The sequence below is a fragment of the Geotrypetes seraphini genome, chromosome 13, assembly GCF_902459505.1.
Source record: "Geotrypetes seraphini chromosome 13, aGeoSer1.1, whole genome shotgun sequence".
In the NCBI taxonomy this organism is placed as follows: Eukaryota; Metazoa; Chordata; class Amphibia; order Gymnophiona; family Dermophiidae; genus Geotrypetes; species Geotrypetes seraphini.
The window spans coordinates 66,461,655-66,479,333 of record NC_047096.1 but is presented as its reverse complement, the minus strand read 5'-3'; the positions used below and the strand labels follow the sequence as shown (position 1 = coordinate 66,479,333).

Sequence of the window (17,679 nt, the reverse complement as noted above, 5' to 3'; positions counted from 1 at the left end):
GGGGTGCTGTTCGACACCTCCTTGGGAAGGTCTTTCTTCCGGAGGCCCGGGTAAGCAAATTGCAATCTCAGATTTGCCTACGTTTGGCATCTCGGTGTTGTCTTGGGGTTGATGGCGGCTTCCCTAGACATAGTGAGGTGGGCGCAGGCCCATATGGGTCCTCTTCAGTATTCTGTCCACCAGAGGTGGTCGCTCCAGAGGCATAGTTTGGATCTCCTTGTTCCTCTGCGAGGCTTGGCACGCTGCAGTCTTCGCTGGTGGCTCCAGACCTCTCATCTTCTTAAGGGGGCAAGTCTGGATCAACCACAGTGGACAGTGCTTCTCACGGATGCCGGTCTCCTCGGTTCAAATTATTCAGAACGCCTCTATCAAAATAATTCACAAAGCTAAAAAATTTGACCATGTCTCACCCTTACTCAAGGAGGCACACTGGCTTCCCGTTGCACATCGCATTTTATTTAAAATATGTTTACTCACTTTTAAATCATTAATATTTCAAACCCCCGCATTTATTTTTAGAGTTTTAATTCCTTATACTACTTCCAGAACATTGAGATCTCAGGATCAACATTTATTGGCCATTCCCTCACTGAGAGTCATTAATACGAGGCGTCATACTATTTTTTCAGTGACTGCTCCTCAGTCTTGGAATGATCTCCCACTCTATATAAGAGAAGAAAAGAATTTAGACAAATTTAAGACTAAGCTTAAAAGTTTCCTTTTTATTGATGCTTTTAGTGAATAAATTATCCTTCAATCCTCTTTATCTTTTATTTCTTTTCTTTCATGTTTGTCTTCCCTCCCAATGTTTTTACCTTTATATATTAAATTTAATACAGATTGTAACCTTTAAATAATCTTCCTGTTTTTTTCTATATTGTATTTATTAATTTTTGTTTTTGAAACACTGTATGTCTATGTAATAATTTACCTTTGTTTTTAGATATTTGTAACCATTTTGTATATCGCCTAGAATGTAGATTAGGCGATTAATCAAACTATATAATAAACTTGGAAACTTGGAACTCAGTGTCTAGGTCACTCATCTCAGGGCACCTGGTCCACAGAGGAGGCGTCCTGATCGATCAATGTGTTGGAGACCAGAGCCTTCCGCTCCTTCATGTCAGGCAAGTCAGAGTTCTGTTGGACAATGCCATGGTGGTGGCTTACGTCAATCGTCAGGGAGGCACCAAAAGCGCTCAGGTAGCGCAGGAGGCGGCTCTGCTCATGCTCTGGGCAGAGTCGCATCTTCAGGACATCTCGGCCTCACACATAGCCGGAGTGGAGATCCTCTTGCCTCTATTTGAACTGCCGCCGCAAAGCGGTGGCTCGCTGGACTCCACCCACTTTGCAGGTCTGCTCATGATCTTTAAATTCGGGGCATTTGCGGCGCACGCTTCACCTGACTATCTCAGCACTGCACCAGCGCACTTGACAGTCACTTTATTTTACAATTTTTCTTTTATACAAGCTGTTTTTATTAGTGTATGTTTATTTGTTTTAAGTTTTATTTCCAGATCCTCTTGCCTCTCTTTGAACAGCCGCCGTGAAGTGGCTGCTCGCTGGACTCCGCCCACTTTGCAAGTCTACTCATGATCTTTAAATTCAGGGCATTTGCAAGTAATGTTCCTTAGTGCGCTCGTTCATGCGCTAACTGAAGGCGCCTCCACTATGACCCTAAATTTTGCTCCCATTTATAAAATTGGTAAACAACAAACTCTTAGAAGTTTGCTTCTTTTGGTTTTGCTATTATTTAGCTCTATATACTCCAATATAATAGTATCCCAGTCACAAGTCAATCTTTTAAAAGCCCGTATCATGGCTTCTCAGTCTTCTAACATCCCTGTTTTTTGGGGCTATTGCCCCTTCAGTCATAGAACTCGCTCTCTTCGTCAACCTGTAATTACTGATGTTCCCTTTACTTCCCATTCCTTTTCTAACTATGCTCCAACTAATGTTATTTCAAAAATTGATTATTGTAATGCCCTATTCAAGGGAATAGCCAAAAATGAAATCAAACATCTACAGATCATCCAAAATGCTTCAATTAAACTTATAATGAAAGCTAAGAAATTTGACCACGTGACTCCTTCTTAAGAAAGCGCACTGGCTCCCAGTCGCGCACTGTATAATGTATAAACTAAGTCTGCTTACTTTCAAATCTTTGCTATACAAAACTCCGGCTTTTATTCATAAATTACTGATTCCCTATTCCTCAACTAGATTAATGAGGTCTAATGATCAACATTTACTAGTTATTCCCTCACTTAAAATTATTAACACTCGGCGGCAAGTCATCTTTTTTGTCACAGCCCCTCAAACTTGGAATTCCCTCCCTATTTATTTGAGGGAAGAACTCAATTTGGATAAATTTAAGAGCAAATTAAAAAGCTTTCTTTTAAAGGATGCATTTGATAATTAGAAAACTTGATTAGGAATCTCATTCCAATTCCATTCTATAACTTCCCTGAAGTACATTGCTCTCTCCCTTCCTATTGTTTTTTTCCCATAATTGTCTTATCAACTATCAACAATTTGTATTTTTTCCCATTCTTTCCTCTTGTTTTAATATGTTTGTAAGGTTAGTCTTTAATATGTTTTGCAAGGTTTAGTTCTTTGTTTGTTTTGTTGCCCCCTGAATAAGCGATCAATCAAATTTATAAGAAAACTTGAAAACTTACCATGAAATTAGGTCTCATTAATGTTAGATCTCTTAAAGGTAAATACCACCTCATAAAAGAAACCATTTACTCTCAGGATCTACACATCCTTTGCATTACTGAATCCTGGTTAACAGAAGGTGAAGAAGCTTATCTCTTTTTCTGTTGCCCTCCTGGTTACTCTTATTTATTTATTTAATCACCGTCATAAACGAAAAGGTGATGGATTAGCCATCATCTACCATGATAAATATAGTCAGCACCGTAGACCACTCCTCTGGGAATGTGGCCATTGAATTTCTTCAAGTTAGGCTCAGTACTATTGGCCAAGACAACCTAACTCAACTTCAAAGCCTAATCTTTGATTTCTGTTCTTCCTTAAATCATCCTTGGCGACTTTAATATCCACTTTAATCTAACTAACCCTATTTCCAATGAAATATTAACACATATCAATGGTCTCAATCTTCAACCATTAGTCCTAGGTCCAACACACTCTGCAGGACATATTCTCGACATGATTTTAATTCCAAAATCACATACCTTTATATATTCTGATCCCTATGTTACATCAGTTCCTTGGTCAGATCATCACCTTATTTCAGTCCATATACACTCTAAGCAAAAAATAAAATATTTACAGCCCCAAAATATCTCATATCGTGTCTATACGAATTTAGAATTATCAAATATCTCTTCTTTAATTAATCCAAAAACACTAAACTTAAATGTTGACACCTTAGATGAACAGCTTACCATTTGGGATTCAGAAATCCAATCCCTATTAGATAAAGAGGTACCTTTAATTACCAAAACTATCTTTCCACGTAAAAGACAAAATCTTTGGTTTTCAGATGAGCTTTTCCTGCTCAAAAGACAACTGAGATCTCTTGAGAGAAAATGGCGCCAAAATAAATCACTTACCAACTTAAAATTTTACAAAGAACACGCTTCCTACTATAAGATGAAAATTAATAATAATAATTTTATTTCTTGTATACTGCTATACCGTGAGATTCAAAGCGGTTTACAGTATAGATACCATAAATATGCAATAAAAATTGAAATAAATGAAAAAAGGTACTTAGAAATTCCCTAACTGTCCCGAAGGCTCACAATCTAGCTAAAGTACCCAAGAAAAATAATTATTAGATAAAGCAGATAGAATAGATAAAGACATAGATACAATATATCGGAGATTATTTCTGGATATATTACATAGGAAATTATTTCTGATTACATTTCATAAGAAATAACGTTACATAGGAATTTCATAACATAATAAATTACATTTCATGGGAAAATTAATTCTGGTTACATTGCTAAAAGCTTAACTGTGCTAAAAGAAATTACTATTCTACTAAAATCCTAAAAGCAAAAAACCTTTCCATACTTTATTCTATTCTGAAATCCATTGCCCCTATCCCACAGAACAAGGCATGATCCCTATGACTGGCCCTACAGCCCAAGTTCCTGCTGACTACTTTTGCAAAAAGATTTGTGACATACGGAAAAAATTTTACCTTACTTCATCTAGAGATTCCCCTAAAATTCTAGCAGACTACCACTTATCTTTCTCTAAATGCTCCACTTTCAATCTTCCTTCATTATCTGATATTGAACGCCTTTTCCAAAGAGTCGATCTAAAGGGCTCTCGATCAGAGACTATTCCCCCATACATTTAAAAAAAAAATTATTTCCATGCTTCGGTCTCTTCATACACACTCTTATCCTAAATAATCTTAAATCTGGATCATTGCCGTCATCATGGGAAACTTCTACAATTTTTCCAATAGCAAAAGACTACAAATCTAGCCTTGAGGAAGCCTCAAATTATTGCCCCTTTGCTAATATTCCGTTTATAGCTAAACTAACAGAAAGAATAGTATTTGATCAACTATCAGATTTTGTGGAATCTACTAATGCCTTACATCCAAACCAGACAGGGTTCAGGAAACATCACTCTACAGAGTTCTCACTGATTGCTCTGACCACAAATATACTTTATCACTTAGATCATCATAACTCTGTCATTCTCTTTTCCTTAAAACTGTCAGCAGCATTCGACACTATTGATCATGCTTTACTTCTTGATAGACTTGCCGTCCACAGGCGTCTGTGACCAAATACTAGAATGGTTCAGTTCCTTTCTTTCCAATCGATCATCTAAAGTTATTTTTAACTAGTCTTTAAGCCCATTACATTAACAGGTGCTAGAATATATGTCTGTCTGTCTTTCTTTCTGTGTCTCTCCCTACCCCTGAATCTTTCTTTCTGTCTCTCTCTCTCTCCCTCCCGCTGTCTTTCGTTCTGTATGTCTCTCTCCCTGGCCCTCTTTGTCTGTCTGTCTTTCTATCTCTCTCCCTGGCCCTGTGTCTTTCTTTCTTTCTGTCTCCCTCCCGCTTTCTGTCTGTCTTTCTTTCTATCTGTCTCTTTCCCTGCCCCCTATGCAGCAGCAGCATTTCCTTCCCCCCTACTTCCCTGTGCAGCAGCCGCAGCAGCATTCCCTCCCCCTCCATTTCCCTGTGCAGCAGCATTTCCCTCCCCTCACTTCCCTGTGCAGCAGCCACAACATCAGCATTCCCTCCCCCTCCATTTCCCTGTGCAGCAGCATTTTCCTCCCCCCCAACTTCCCTGTGTAGAAGCTGCAGTAGCATTCCCTCCCCTCCACTTCTCGGTGCAGCAGAAGCAGCAGCGGTATTTCCCTCCCCCTTCATGTCCCTGTGCAGCAGCTGTATTTCCCCCTTCCCTTCCTGCGGTCTGGCTGGCTCCCTTAGTCCTTTGCCAGAGTTATTTTTAAGTTTAAAGGTGCTGCGGCGGCTCCTCTCACAATTCCCGCCTGCATCAGAAGTCTTATTCGACGCAGGTGCGGCTCGTGAGAGGAGCCGCGACGGCGGCTTTGAACTTAAAAATAAACTTCATGCTTGGAGTATAAGGGAGCTGGCCAGACTGCACAACATCACCTTGGGGTCTGCGAGTGAGGGGCCGTTGTAAGCGCGCATACGCACTCCTGCTGGCCACGCACCTAAGGATCACGGACCACGCAGATAAAAGTGCGCATGCGCGCTTAGCGTTTTATTATTATAGATGATATCGTTTCCAAACCTTACACTCTTAATTATGGTATTCCTTACGCAGACGACATTCAATTATTACACCCTTTTGATCCCAATAATTCCTGTGAAATTTCAGCCATAAACGGAAAACTTGAGCAAATTCACCAATGGCTTGACACAAATAGATTAGCCCTTAACATTGAAAAAACAAACATTATGCTCTTTCCTTGGAAAGACAGTCTTAAACTTTCTTCCCCAATTACTATTAAGGGCATTTCCTTGAATTTAGTTCATAAAATCAGGATCTTGGAAATAATTTTTGACGACAAATTATCTTATCACGATCATATTAGTCATGTAGTCAAAACCACTTTTTATAGATTACATCAGATTCGTTCCATATCTAAATTCTTATGTTCAAAATCTCTAAATATTCTAGTTCACTCACTAGTCATTTCTAAAATTGACTACTGTAATGCTCTGTTTAAAGGACTTTCTCAAAAGGAAATTAGACGTCTGCAAATTATTCAGAATGCCTCAATTAAACTCATTGCGAAAGCCAAAAAATTTGATCACGTTTCTCCCTTACTTGAGAAAGCTCATTGGCATTATGTATAAACTATGCCTTCTCACTTTTAAATCTCTGGCATCTAAAACCCCAGCCTTTATTTATAGGGTTTTAATTCCATACACATCGCCTAGACTTCTGAGGTCAAGTGACCAAAATTTGTTGGTCATTCCCTCTCTTAAAGTAATTAACACAAGGCTGCAAACTATTTTTTCTGTCACGGCTCCTCAATCCTGGAATTCTCTTCCAATTCACCTAAGAGATGAAAAGAATCTTGGAATATTTAAGAGTAAATTAAAGAGTCTTCTTTTTCAAGATGCATTCAATGTTTAATCGAACTGCTTTTGGCTCTGAAAATTTTTTTTTTTTTTACTACTTCTATCATCTTTTATTTCCCATCCTATTGTTTTTAACTTGATTGTTCTACTTTTATATTTAAATTGTATTTCATCCCGAGTTGAGTTTTCCTCTTGTTTCTTTTTTTATCAATGTATGTCTATCTTAATTTATTATGTATTAGTAGCTACGAAACTTGTTGTTTATATTTGTAATTTTAATCATTATTATGTATCGGTGGCTATAATACATTTCTTTTAAGTTTGTCTCCACTTATTTTGTACTTTTGTAATTTTATTACTTTGTACATCGCTTAGAATTCAGAATAAGCGATTAATCAAATGTTATAATTAACTTGAAACTTGATCCATTTTATCTCCATTACTGTTCAACATCTTTCTGTTACCCCTTTTAAGTCTTTGTCAGTCTCTCTGCTTCACCACCTTTACATATGCAGATGATATCCAACTTTTACACCCTTTAAATCCGGAAAATAAAGAGGAAATACTTGAGATTAATAAAAAGCTTGAGAAGGTTAAACAATGGCTGAATTCCAACATGTTAGCCTTAAACATACAGAAAACAAGAGCTCTACTTTTTCCATGGAAGAAGGAAATAAACTTGAGTGCCTCATTTACTCTGGATAATATCCACTTGGATCTTGGATCTTCTTTTTTTTTTTTTTTTTTAATTTTATTTATTGAATTTTTCAATTTTTACAATGTTTGAAATTCAAGTGATATAATTAATTACTATATATCATTGTATCTATCATTAATACAACTTAATTTATAATTAGTATATATTATATATAATCAAAAGTTATACATCCCTCCCCTTTTTCCAATTAATGATTCTAAAAATTATACATGTCCCTCCCCTTTTCTATATAAGTATTATAATTGTGCTAAGAAATCTAATCATTAGAATAATTAGTCAATGGTTGCCAAATTTTATTGAAATTATGAATGTTCCCGTGTTGTAATGCTATTACTTTTTCCATTTTGTATATATGACAGACAGAGTTCCACCAGAACGTATAATTTAATTTGGTATAGTCTTTCCAATTCTGAGTTATTTGTTGCATGGCGACTCCTGTCAATATTAATAGTAGTTTATTATTGTTTACTGAGATCGGACTCTGAGTTCTCATTGCAGTTCCAAATAATACAGTGTCATATGAGAGTCCTACATGATTTTCTAGTAATTTGTTAATTTGGGGCCAAATCATATTCCAAAAGGCATTTACACAGGGACAAAAAAAAATTAGATGATCTAACGTCCCTATTTCTATTTTACAATGCCAGCATCTATTGGATCTAGTATTATCTATCTTTTGCAAGCGCGTAGGGGTCCATAACACTCTATGTAATAAAAACATCCATGTTTGACTCATAGATGCTGACTTTGTAGATCTTAATCTCCAGGACCAAAATCGTGGCCATTGAGTCGCAGAAATTGTCTGTCTTGGATCTTCTTTAAAAATACTTGGATTCATCATTGATGACAAACTCTCCTATCACGAACGCATAAGTAGTATTATTAAATCCTGCTTTTATAGGCTTTTATAGTTCAATTTCCAAGTTTCTGGAGTCTAAATCGTTAAATATATTAATCCACTCTTTAATTATTGCAAAACTCGACTATTGTAACTCTTTATTAATAAGTATTACACAAAAAGAAAAAAGCGCCTTCAGATAATTCAGAATACTGCCGTTAAATTCATCCACAACGGTAAAAAATATGATCATAAGTACATAAGTAGTCGCCTCCGCCGGGGCAGACCAGAGGTCCATCCAGCCCAGCGGTCCGCTCACGCGGCGGCCCATCAGGCATATTGCCTGGTCAGCGGTCCCTGACTAATTTTATTGCCTACCTCTACAGTTATCTCTAAACCTTCCACTGCTCTTATCTGTACCCCTCAATCCCTTTGTCTTCCAGGAACCTATCCAGGTCTTCCTTGAAACCCTGTACTGTGCTATTTCCTATCACGGCCTCCGGAAGGGTGTTCCATGTGTCCACCACCCTCTGTGTGAAAAAGTACTTCCTTGCGTTTGTTTTAAACCTGTCCCCCTTCAATTTCATCGAGTGACCCCTTGTTCTTGTGGTTTCTTTCAAATTGAAAAATCTGTCTTTGTCAACCTTTTCGATGCCCCTCAGGATCTTGAAGGTCTCTATCATATCTCCTCTGAGTCTCCGCTTTTCCAGGGAGAACAACCCCAGCTTCTTCAGTCTGTCAGTGTATGTAAGGTTTTCCATACCCTTAATCAGTTTAGTTGCTCTTCTCTGGACTCCCTCAAGCATTGCCATGTCCTTTTTGAGGTACGGTGACCAGTACTGTACACAGTATTCCAGATGCGGGCGCACCATAGCCCGGTACAGTGGCAGGATGACTTCCTTCGTTCTGGTCGAGATACCCTTCTTAATGATACCTAACATTTGGTTTGCTTTCCTCGAGGCTGTGGCGCATTGTGCCGACGCCTTCAATGTCGTGTCTACCATCACTCCCAAGTCTCTTTCCAGATTGCTGACCCCTAGCATTGATCCCCCCATTTTGTAAGTGAACATCGGGTTCCTTCTCCCTATATGCATGACCTTGCATTTCCCTACATTGAAGCTCATTTGCCACTTTTTCGCCCATTCTTCCAATGTCGTAAGATCCCTTTGGAGATTCTCGCAGTCAACCGTGGTTTCAACCTTGCTGAATAGTTTGGTGTCATCTGCAAATTTGATGACCTCGCATTTTGTTCCCGCCTCCAGGTCGTCAATGAATATGTTAAACAGGAGCGGTCCCAGCACCGATCCTTGAGGAACCCCGCTCGTGACCCCTTGCCAGTCCGAGTAATGGCCCTTTACACCAACCCTCTGCTTCCTGTCTGCCAGCCAGTTTTTGATCCATCGGTGGACCTCCCCGTGCACCCCATGGTTCCATAGCTTCCTGAGCAACCGCTCATGTGGTACCTTATCGAAGGCTTTCTGGAAGTCTAGGTAAATTATGTCTATGGGTTCTCCTTTGTCCACCTGGTTGTTTACCCCCTCAAAGAAGTACAACAAGTTTGTGAGGCACGACCTACCCTTGCAGAACCCATGCTGGCTCGACCTTAGCTGTCCATTTTTTTCGATATGGTCACAGATGCTGTCCTTAATCAGTGCCTCCATCATCTTTCCCGGGACCGATGTGAGGCTTACCGGCCTATAGTTTCCCGGGTCGCCCCTCGAACCCTTCTTGAAGATGGGCGTGACATTAGCTATTTTCCAGTCCTCCGGGATCTCTCCAGTTTTTAGGGATGGGTTGCATATTTGCTGAAGTGTCTCTGCTATTTCATTCCTTAATTCCTTGAGCACCCTTGGGTGAATGCTATCCGGACCTGGCGACTTGTCGCTCTTTAGCTTGTCTATCATGTAACACTATTTTTGATTAAATCCCACTGGCTCCCAATTAACCACCGTATTACCTTTAAAATTTTACTTTTAGTATTCAAAACCCTTTCTACTAATGAACCTCAATTTATTGATAAATTACTTAGTCCTTATAGCACTTCTCGTTTTCTCCGGTCCACTAGTCAAAAACTTATAGTAGTCCCCTCTTTGAAAGTTATTGGAACACGACGACATGATATGTTTTCAGTAATGGCACTGCAGCTTTGGAATGCCATGCCTCAGCATTTAAGAGAGGAAAACGATTTGAGTCGTTTTAAAAGTAATTTAAAAAGTTTTCTTTTTAAAGATGCTTTTAATCTTTAAATTGTACTTAAATTTTATATTAGTTTTCTTCTTTGATTGCACTTTCCCTCTTTATTGTTCTTTCCATATATGGTTCTCCACTGTACTTTAAGACACTGAATTGTAGTTCTGATCCCTCTTACCTTGTGTTTTAGTTGGTCTGTAAGTCTATTTGTCTAACCCATTATTTTAAATTTTAAATTGTATGTTTAAATATATGTTTATAATTTTACCAATTTTGTACTTCACTTAGTAAAACTAAATAAGCGTAGGGCCGCCTAGGTTCGCCTAAGGCCCTTAGGCGAGCTTAGGTGTCTTGCGGGCCTCCCTAGGCTCCCGGAGGCGCCTTCAATATAGGCGGCCTGCCTGGGGAGCATTTTTTTTAAAAACGTGCATCCGGATTGGCTGATTAGACAGCTGTAGGACGCCTACAGCTGCCTAAAATCAGGACGCACTTTGTAGAATCAGGGCCTTCATGTCTAAACTATAGCAATGCATTATATAAAGGCATCACTAAGAAAGAAATAAAACGCCTCCAAATTATTCAAAATTCTACCATTAAAATCATTTCAAAACCTCAAAAATTTGATCATGTCACACCGCTTTTGATTAACGCCCATTGGCTTCCCATAGATCATCAAATTACTTATAAAATAATGTTACTGATACATAAAACCATAGCTTCCGATCTACCTGATTTCATCATCAGGTTATTAATCCCCCACACCCCCCCATTGCACATTACGTTCTTCTTATCAAAACCTGTTATCCATTCCCTCTTTAAGACACATTGGCACCATGCGTACTAATATCTTTTCTGTTACGGCCCCTACCATCTGGAACTCAGCACCAAATTATATAAGAGAAATTTCATCACTTGATAAATTTAAAAGTAGCTTGAAGGCCTTTCTTTTTAAAGATGCATTTTGAGTATAATAGTTCTTTTAAGGATTGTAATGGAACTTTGCTCCTTGCTTTTCTTATTCATTTTAATCTTTTCTACAAAGTGCTAGATTATTTTTTTGTTCCCTCCCTTTTGATCCTTCTCCCTCTCTTTTTCATTACGCAAATGTATTTCTACACTTTTTTATTTTGTTTCGGTAAGTTAATGTTCGTCTATGTGTTTGACTGTCTGTTTTAATAATTATAATTTGTTTAATGTATGCCTTTCAACTCTGTGTCTTTATATATCATGTAAAACCGCTCTGAACCTTGACAAGGTGATATATCAGATCCCCAAACAAACCTGAAACCTAAAACGGAATTTTTTCTTTCCGGAAACACAGCACAAGAAACGGCAGAAGTTTCCTTCTTCGGCAAAAGGGTAGCAACCGAAGAAGGAACTCAAAACATGAGTCAGAGTCAAACTATTGTACGTTCGAGAGGGAGACAAGAAACAGTTCTTGTGTACAAGTTGCGAAGAAAAAATCTTAAACTGAATACAGCTATCAAAATTCAGGACTGGTGACACAGAGAGATGTTAGCTGGAGGGAGAGTGTCACACACACGGGCAACATAAGCCTTACAAGTCTCATCTGTCTAGGAGGGGGGGGAATCCTAAGTGTCTTTATGACCCATAACAAGAACAATATAACAATGCAGAAATTTTCGCTTACCTTACCTTACAAGCGAGGTACATTAATAATATACAATAAAATCTTATACTCTATAAAATCTTATCTAAGCGATAGAAAAGAAAAAGCACATGCAAAAGACACAGGCGACAGAGTGGGCAGGCGTTTCTATAAATCCACAATAGAGAGTCTTCCCAAAAGGCTTCAGTTAATTTCATTCTTTCCGAAAGAACGGCAGCTGCTTATTTTCGCGGCGGGAGCTTCCCAAAAACTCCACGCAATAGAAATAGGCTTCCCAAAAGCCTTACTTAATAAATAAGGGGTTGGAACAGGACGCCAATACCAGTGAATATTAAAGAACAGAAAAAATTCAGAAATACTCACAAGATATTGGTGATGTCCAGTCCATCCCTGACACAAGCCCCCAACTGAAGCGAACGGGGTCCTTTTCTTGGTCCCGAAACCGCCCTGCACACACCCTATCATCTCCAGATATCTGGAGGCATTCCCCTTAGAAAGGAAAGATACTCAGACAGTGTCCTAAAGAGATTGCCTGTATTTTATTAGTTTACATCCATTTTTATATCTTTTTACATGGGTCAGTGGTAACCGACACAGGAAAAGGGGATTGGACAAACAAAAGGAAGGTGGGTGAGTGAGCAGGATATGTGCTTCATTGTCTAAATCTAAAGGTGTTAAAGCTTCCCTTATCTCTCTCAACCGGTACATGGCAGTGGGGGGGTCGAACCTCCATTGTCTCAAACAGCTAACTTTATTAACAAGATTAAATGGCCTTTTTCCAGAACATCAAGAGAACAAGCACAAACACTGTCTGTGTTTGAGCACCTCCAACACAGACAGAGACAGAAAACTTATAAGATATGTGTCCTTTCAAGATCCTTTCTCCGCATCTCGGATTCTGCGAATTTCTTGTAGACGATGTCTTCCCTTCTTCTGAAAGTGGTTTCCATGTTCCATTTCCAACTTTGCCCGCCATTTCCATTTCCAATTTTGCCTGTTCCATTGTTCCTTCGGGCTCCAAGGACCAGATGTAGTGGTCCCTGGATATCCGACATCTCCTTTTGAGATGCCTGGAGGCCATGAATGGCTTCTGCCTTTCGGACCGTTGGCTTTTTCTGGCAGGTCCAGCTCGCAGGGGCTGGCCTGCTTCCATGACTACCATCTCTAGATGGAGCAGTGTGGCCATTTCCGTTGCTTATGTATCATCAGGGGTGCCGCCTCCCCTTGGGCAGGAGGCTTGTTCTGACAGAGGCTTCCTCTTGGACCGAGTCGCCCGCTGTTTCTCCTGTGGAGATTTGCAGAGCAGCCTCTTGGGTCTTGCTTCATACCTTTTCCCATGTTTTCCCGACTTGATGGGGCGGCTTAAGCAATATACTGCTTGTGGATTTTCTGTACTGGCGGCTGGCTCATCGATCCCGTCATGATTTGTTTGGACTGCTTTGATATGTCCTGCTGGTGAAGATTCCAGAGTTTTATTGTACAGGAATGAATGATTAGGTTACTTACCTCTGCTAATCTTCTTTCTTGTAAATAGACTCTGGAATCTTCAAACCTGCCCATCTATTCTGTCTGATTCGCAGATCGCCTGACAGTACCTGGTAAGTGGATGCCTGTCTTGACCAGCCTCCCTGAGACTCCCATATGATCCCTTCTATGGGGGGGTTAGAGGGGTCCCTGGGTGGTGGCCCCATCTGCGCTCACTGGCTATATCTTTTTTTCAACGTTATGTTGATCTTTGACATTGTTCCAATTTAAAGTTATGCAAAGTTTGGCCGTTTGCCACTAATTGTTCTGTTTTGTTTCTCCTGAGCAGAATTGACGTGTTGTGGGGAGTCCTCGCACTCCACTTTCCTTTCTGGTGTTTCCTGTTTTTCTTAGGTCTCCCTGGCTTGTGTACAGGCTGTAATTCTAAGGCACATGACAAGATGTATATACCTAGGCAGGGGTCAAAGGTTTGTTTTGGAGTACCTTCAGCTTAGAGCTAGAGTGGATACACAAACCCGCTGGTGAAGATTTCAGAGTCTATTTACAAGAAAGAAGATTTGCAGAGGTAAGTAACCTAAGCATTCTATCTTGATGCACTAGATTCAAAAAGCTTGGCAAAATGGAGGGCAAACTCACAGAAAACGTGTGAAGGGTATGCATGTGAGTCTGCCTCATATTCTCCTTCCTGAATGAGGCCACTGAATTACCCCCACCCTAGCACTATCGGCTTAAGCAGCATCATTTATGAGTGTTCTGGGATTCCCATTCTGCAAGTGAGAACTCGCCAGATTTCTAAGAAATATTCTAGTTCTTACAAAATTTTATCCTCCATCTTTTAGGCTTCTAAGAATAAACAGGAAATCTCCTTCTACAGTATCCCAGAGTTCGAAGACTGGAAAAACAATGCAGGGAACCTCAAAACCTGGAAAATAAAGTATTACAAAGGTTTGTTCTGAGATCTCTGTGGTGGTGAACACAGCATGCCCAAGTAAGAACCACTTGCTGCTAGGGAAAGAGGGGAATGGTTTGTGGTGTGCGTTATGAGGAAAACTTGCAGGGAGTAATGTTAATACAACACTCCAAAATCTTTCCCTATAATTATCCTTTGCCAAAAGTGCTAGCCATGAAGACTTGGAGCTAGCTCAGTGACACTAGAGATGCTGCTGTCCACTTCAAAGCAGAAGAGACAGGGCTATGTTCCAAGCCCAGCTTCTGTTTTGTTCCAAATGTTATACTGTTAGCACTTGAGAGGAAGGGTGTCTCGGCTAATGGTGGTGGCTACTGATCTGACCCAGGATGCAGATGGATTGCAGTCAAGTGGGAGTTAGTCTGTGCCCCCCCCCAGCCAGGCACTATTTCTGTAATGGCTGGAAGAGGGAGGTATGAAATAGAGGTAAATCCCTTTGTAATTGTGAATAAAGGTTCATAGTGTCATAACCCAACAGAGGCTAGCTTTGAATGATTGAGCTGAAAGACCAAAGGACTGGGAAACTTGCTAGATCTATTCAGTAAACAATGATACTCATTCTGTTGTTCTAGGTAAATGGCTGAGTAAGCCAGTACTTTTAGAACTGTTTTTTGTATAAACATGCCCCTTGCATGCTATCGCCATTGTGTCGACCTCCCCTCCCCCCCCCCCCCCATCTGAATCCTATCATCTCAGACCTTTGGGGGTGAAGGAGCAGTAACCGCAGCTGTGTATCCTATTCTGCCTATAGGTTTGGGCACCAGCACGTCAAAAGAGGCGAAAGAGTACTTTGCAGATATGAAGAAACATCGGATACCTTTCACTTACTCCGGCCCTGCTGACGATGCTGCGATCAGCCTGGTAACTATACTCTGACCCTTTCTCTGCCTCATCGAATTCAAGACCAGAGACTTTGTCACAATTTACCATGCCCCATATATAAGAATAAGCTAAAAGTCTTCTAACCTTTTAGTTTATCCCAAAACTGGCTTTATTAATATGTTATAATGAACCGGGTTCAAGGCTGGGAGTTGCATAGTGAGGGGAAGGAGTCTGCTTAGGAAGAGCATGCATACCCAGCTGTCCTGTATCTGCTCAATAAACAATATGAAACAATGTTTCTTGTATTCTGCAAACTTTGAGTATTTGGTGGGGGAAGGGATAGTTCAAAGATTCTCTTATAATATTACCTCCCTTTCGTTTGAGAACTATAATGTTAGGGCCCCAATGCATAAAAGCCTTCCATGGGAGTAAGACTCGTTAAAGCAGTGTTACTTTCATGGAAAGCTATCCTCCCGATTTAGAATAAGGGTTCTCCATGGCTGCTACTGATCCTCGTAGCAGCCACCATATCCAGACATGGTTAGCTCAGTAGAGTTTACTGAGTAGAAGTTAAATGACGTCTCCTTGCAATGCACAAAAGAGAATGCCTCTTTCCCCCCTCCCCCTCCAGTTTTTTATGGGGCAAAATTTTCCAGAAGGTCTGGACTTACCAGTTACTGTCTTGCATATGTTGTGTAAGGCACACAATACACACAGCAGTGTCCACTAAAAAAAAACATTTGTTGGGGCCAGCTGGGAGAGCAGGGGCTGCTGGCTCAGCTGTAGTCAACCACCCCCCCACCACTTACACTTTTTTAATTTTTTTAATTTTATAGTTTATTCAGTTATTACAACAAATAACAACTTCAGGTAATTACAAAAAAGGTACAGAATAAAAACAACAACCTTAAAAGTATATATCAAGTCCACATTATTAGGGCTGATTATCTTCTGAAGGAGTCCCACAATTGAAAAGAAAATATGTAAATCATGAATATCATAAACTTCTCATGTCAGGCAAAAAATATATTTTAAATGACTCACTCATTCTCAACCTCTGCATTAGTTACAGGTAATACAGTGGTACCTTGGATTACGGGCATAATCCGTTCCAGGAGCATGCTCGTAATCCAAAATGCTCGTTTATCAAAGCGAGTTTCCCCATAGGAAATAATGGAAACTCGCTTTGATGCGTTCTCCCCCCCCCCCCCCGAGAACCGGCATTGCTCCCTTCGAAGTCCCCCCCCCTACAATCAGGCACCCCCCCGCCTCGATCCGACCCCCCCGGCCACGATTGGGCACTCCCCCGACACGATCCGACATTCCCCCGACACAATTGGGCACCCTCCCCCCCGCCGTGAACGTGAACTCGCAGGCCTTGAGCATGCTCAGATGCTCAAGGCCCAGCAGTCGAGTAGGCCGATCTTCAAGAGTGCCCAGATGAGGGTAAGAAGCGGCGGGGGGGTGCCCAATTATGTCGGGGGGACGTCGGATCGTGATGGGGGGTGCCCAATTGTGTCGGGGGGGGGGGTCGGATCGTGGCGGGGGGGGTGCCCAATCGTGGCGGGGGGTCAGATCGTGGCAGCTGGGGGTGCCGAATCGCGGTGGGGGGGTGCTCGTAAATCGAGCCATGCTCGGTTTCCGAGGCACCGATTTTGCAAATGTTTTGCTCTTCTTGCAAAACACTCGCAATCCGGTGCACTCACAATCCGTTGCCCGAAAATCTGCTTCCTGTGCCGGGCCTTGAGCATGCGCGCATGCTTAAGACCTGGCACAGGAAGCAGATTTTCGTACACAGGATATGCTGGTGCAGATGCCGATGCGGAGGCTACACTGGAAGTAAGAAGAGGGTTCGGGTGGGTTGGGGGATCTCAGGTGGCAGGGGGGGGTGCCCGATGGCGGGGGGGGCGCTCGTACAGCGAGGCAAGCTCAGTTAACGAGGCACCAAGTTTGCGAATGTTTTGCGCATCTTGCAAAACACTCGCAAACCGGTGCACTCGTAAACCGAGGTACCACTGTATAGCTGTTGCCCACAAAACAGTGCATTTTTATTAGCAAAATATAGTTTAAGAATAGCTTGTTTTTTTATTTCAGTACTAAAACTAACCAACAATGTTGCCCTTTTGGCTATATAGTCTTTAGATGACTCTAAGAATTGGGAAATATTTAAACTGTCAGGTGATACTAATTGATCTTTTCCCCCCCTTCTGATAATTTTTTAATCTCACTGGGTATATAATAAAGATTATCAGGTGAAAAACCTTCTATCGAAGTATAACAAAGTACATCTTTCAAATACATTTTTAATAATTCCAATGGGGAAAGGTAATGAGAGATAGGAAAATTCAAAATTCTGAGGTTCCTAGATCTCATAGCATTTTCCATTTTCTCCATCTGTAAGTGTAAAGCAGTGCTGCCCTTCATACTAGATGCGGCACAGGACTGAAGTACAGAAACACATGCTTCC

General features: G+C 40.7%; 1 protein-coding gene across 3 annotated transcripts in view; it reads left to right on the top strand.

The window, feature by feature from the left end:
- The window catches only part of TOP2A (DNA topoisomerase II alpha), a 276,538-nt gene that overhangs the window by 118,340 nt on the left and 140,519 nt on the right, over positions 1 to 17,679 (top strand). For all 3 annotated transcript variants that reach the window (XM_033918323.1, XM_033918324.1, XM_033918322.1), the window contains exons 15-16: positions 14,263 to 14,368; positions 15,142 to 15,251. In XM_033918323.1, coding sequence (XP_033774214.1) covers positions 14,263 to 14,368; positions 15,142 to 15,251 — 216 coding nt within the window. The remainder of the gene's footprint in view (positions 1 to 14,262; positions 14,369 to 15,141; positions 15,252 to 17,679) is intronic.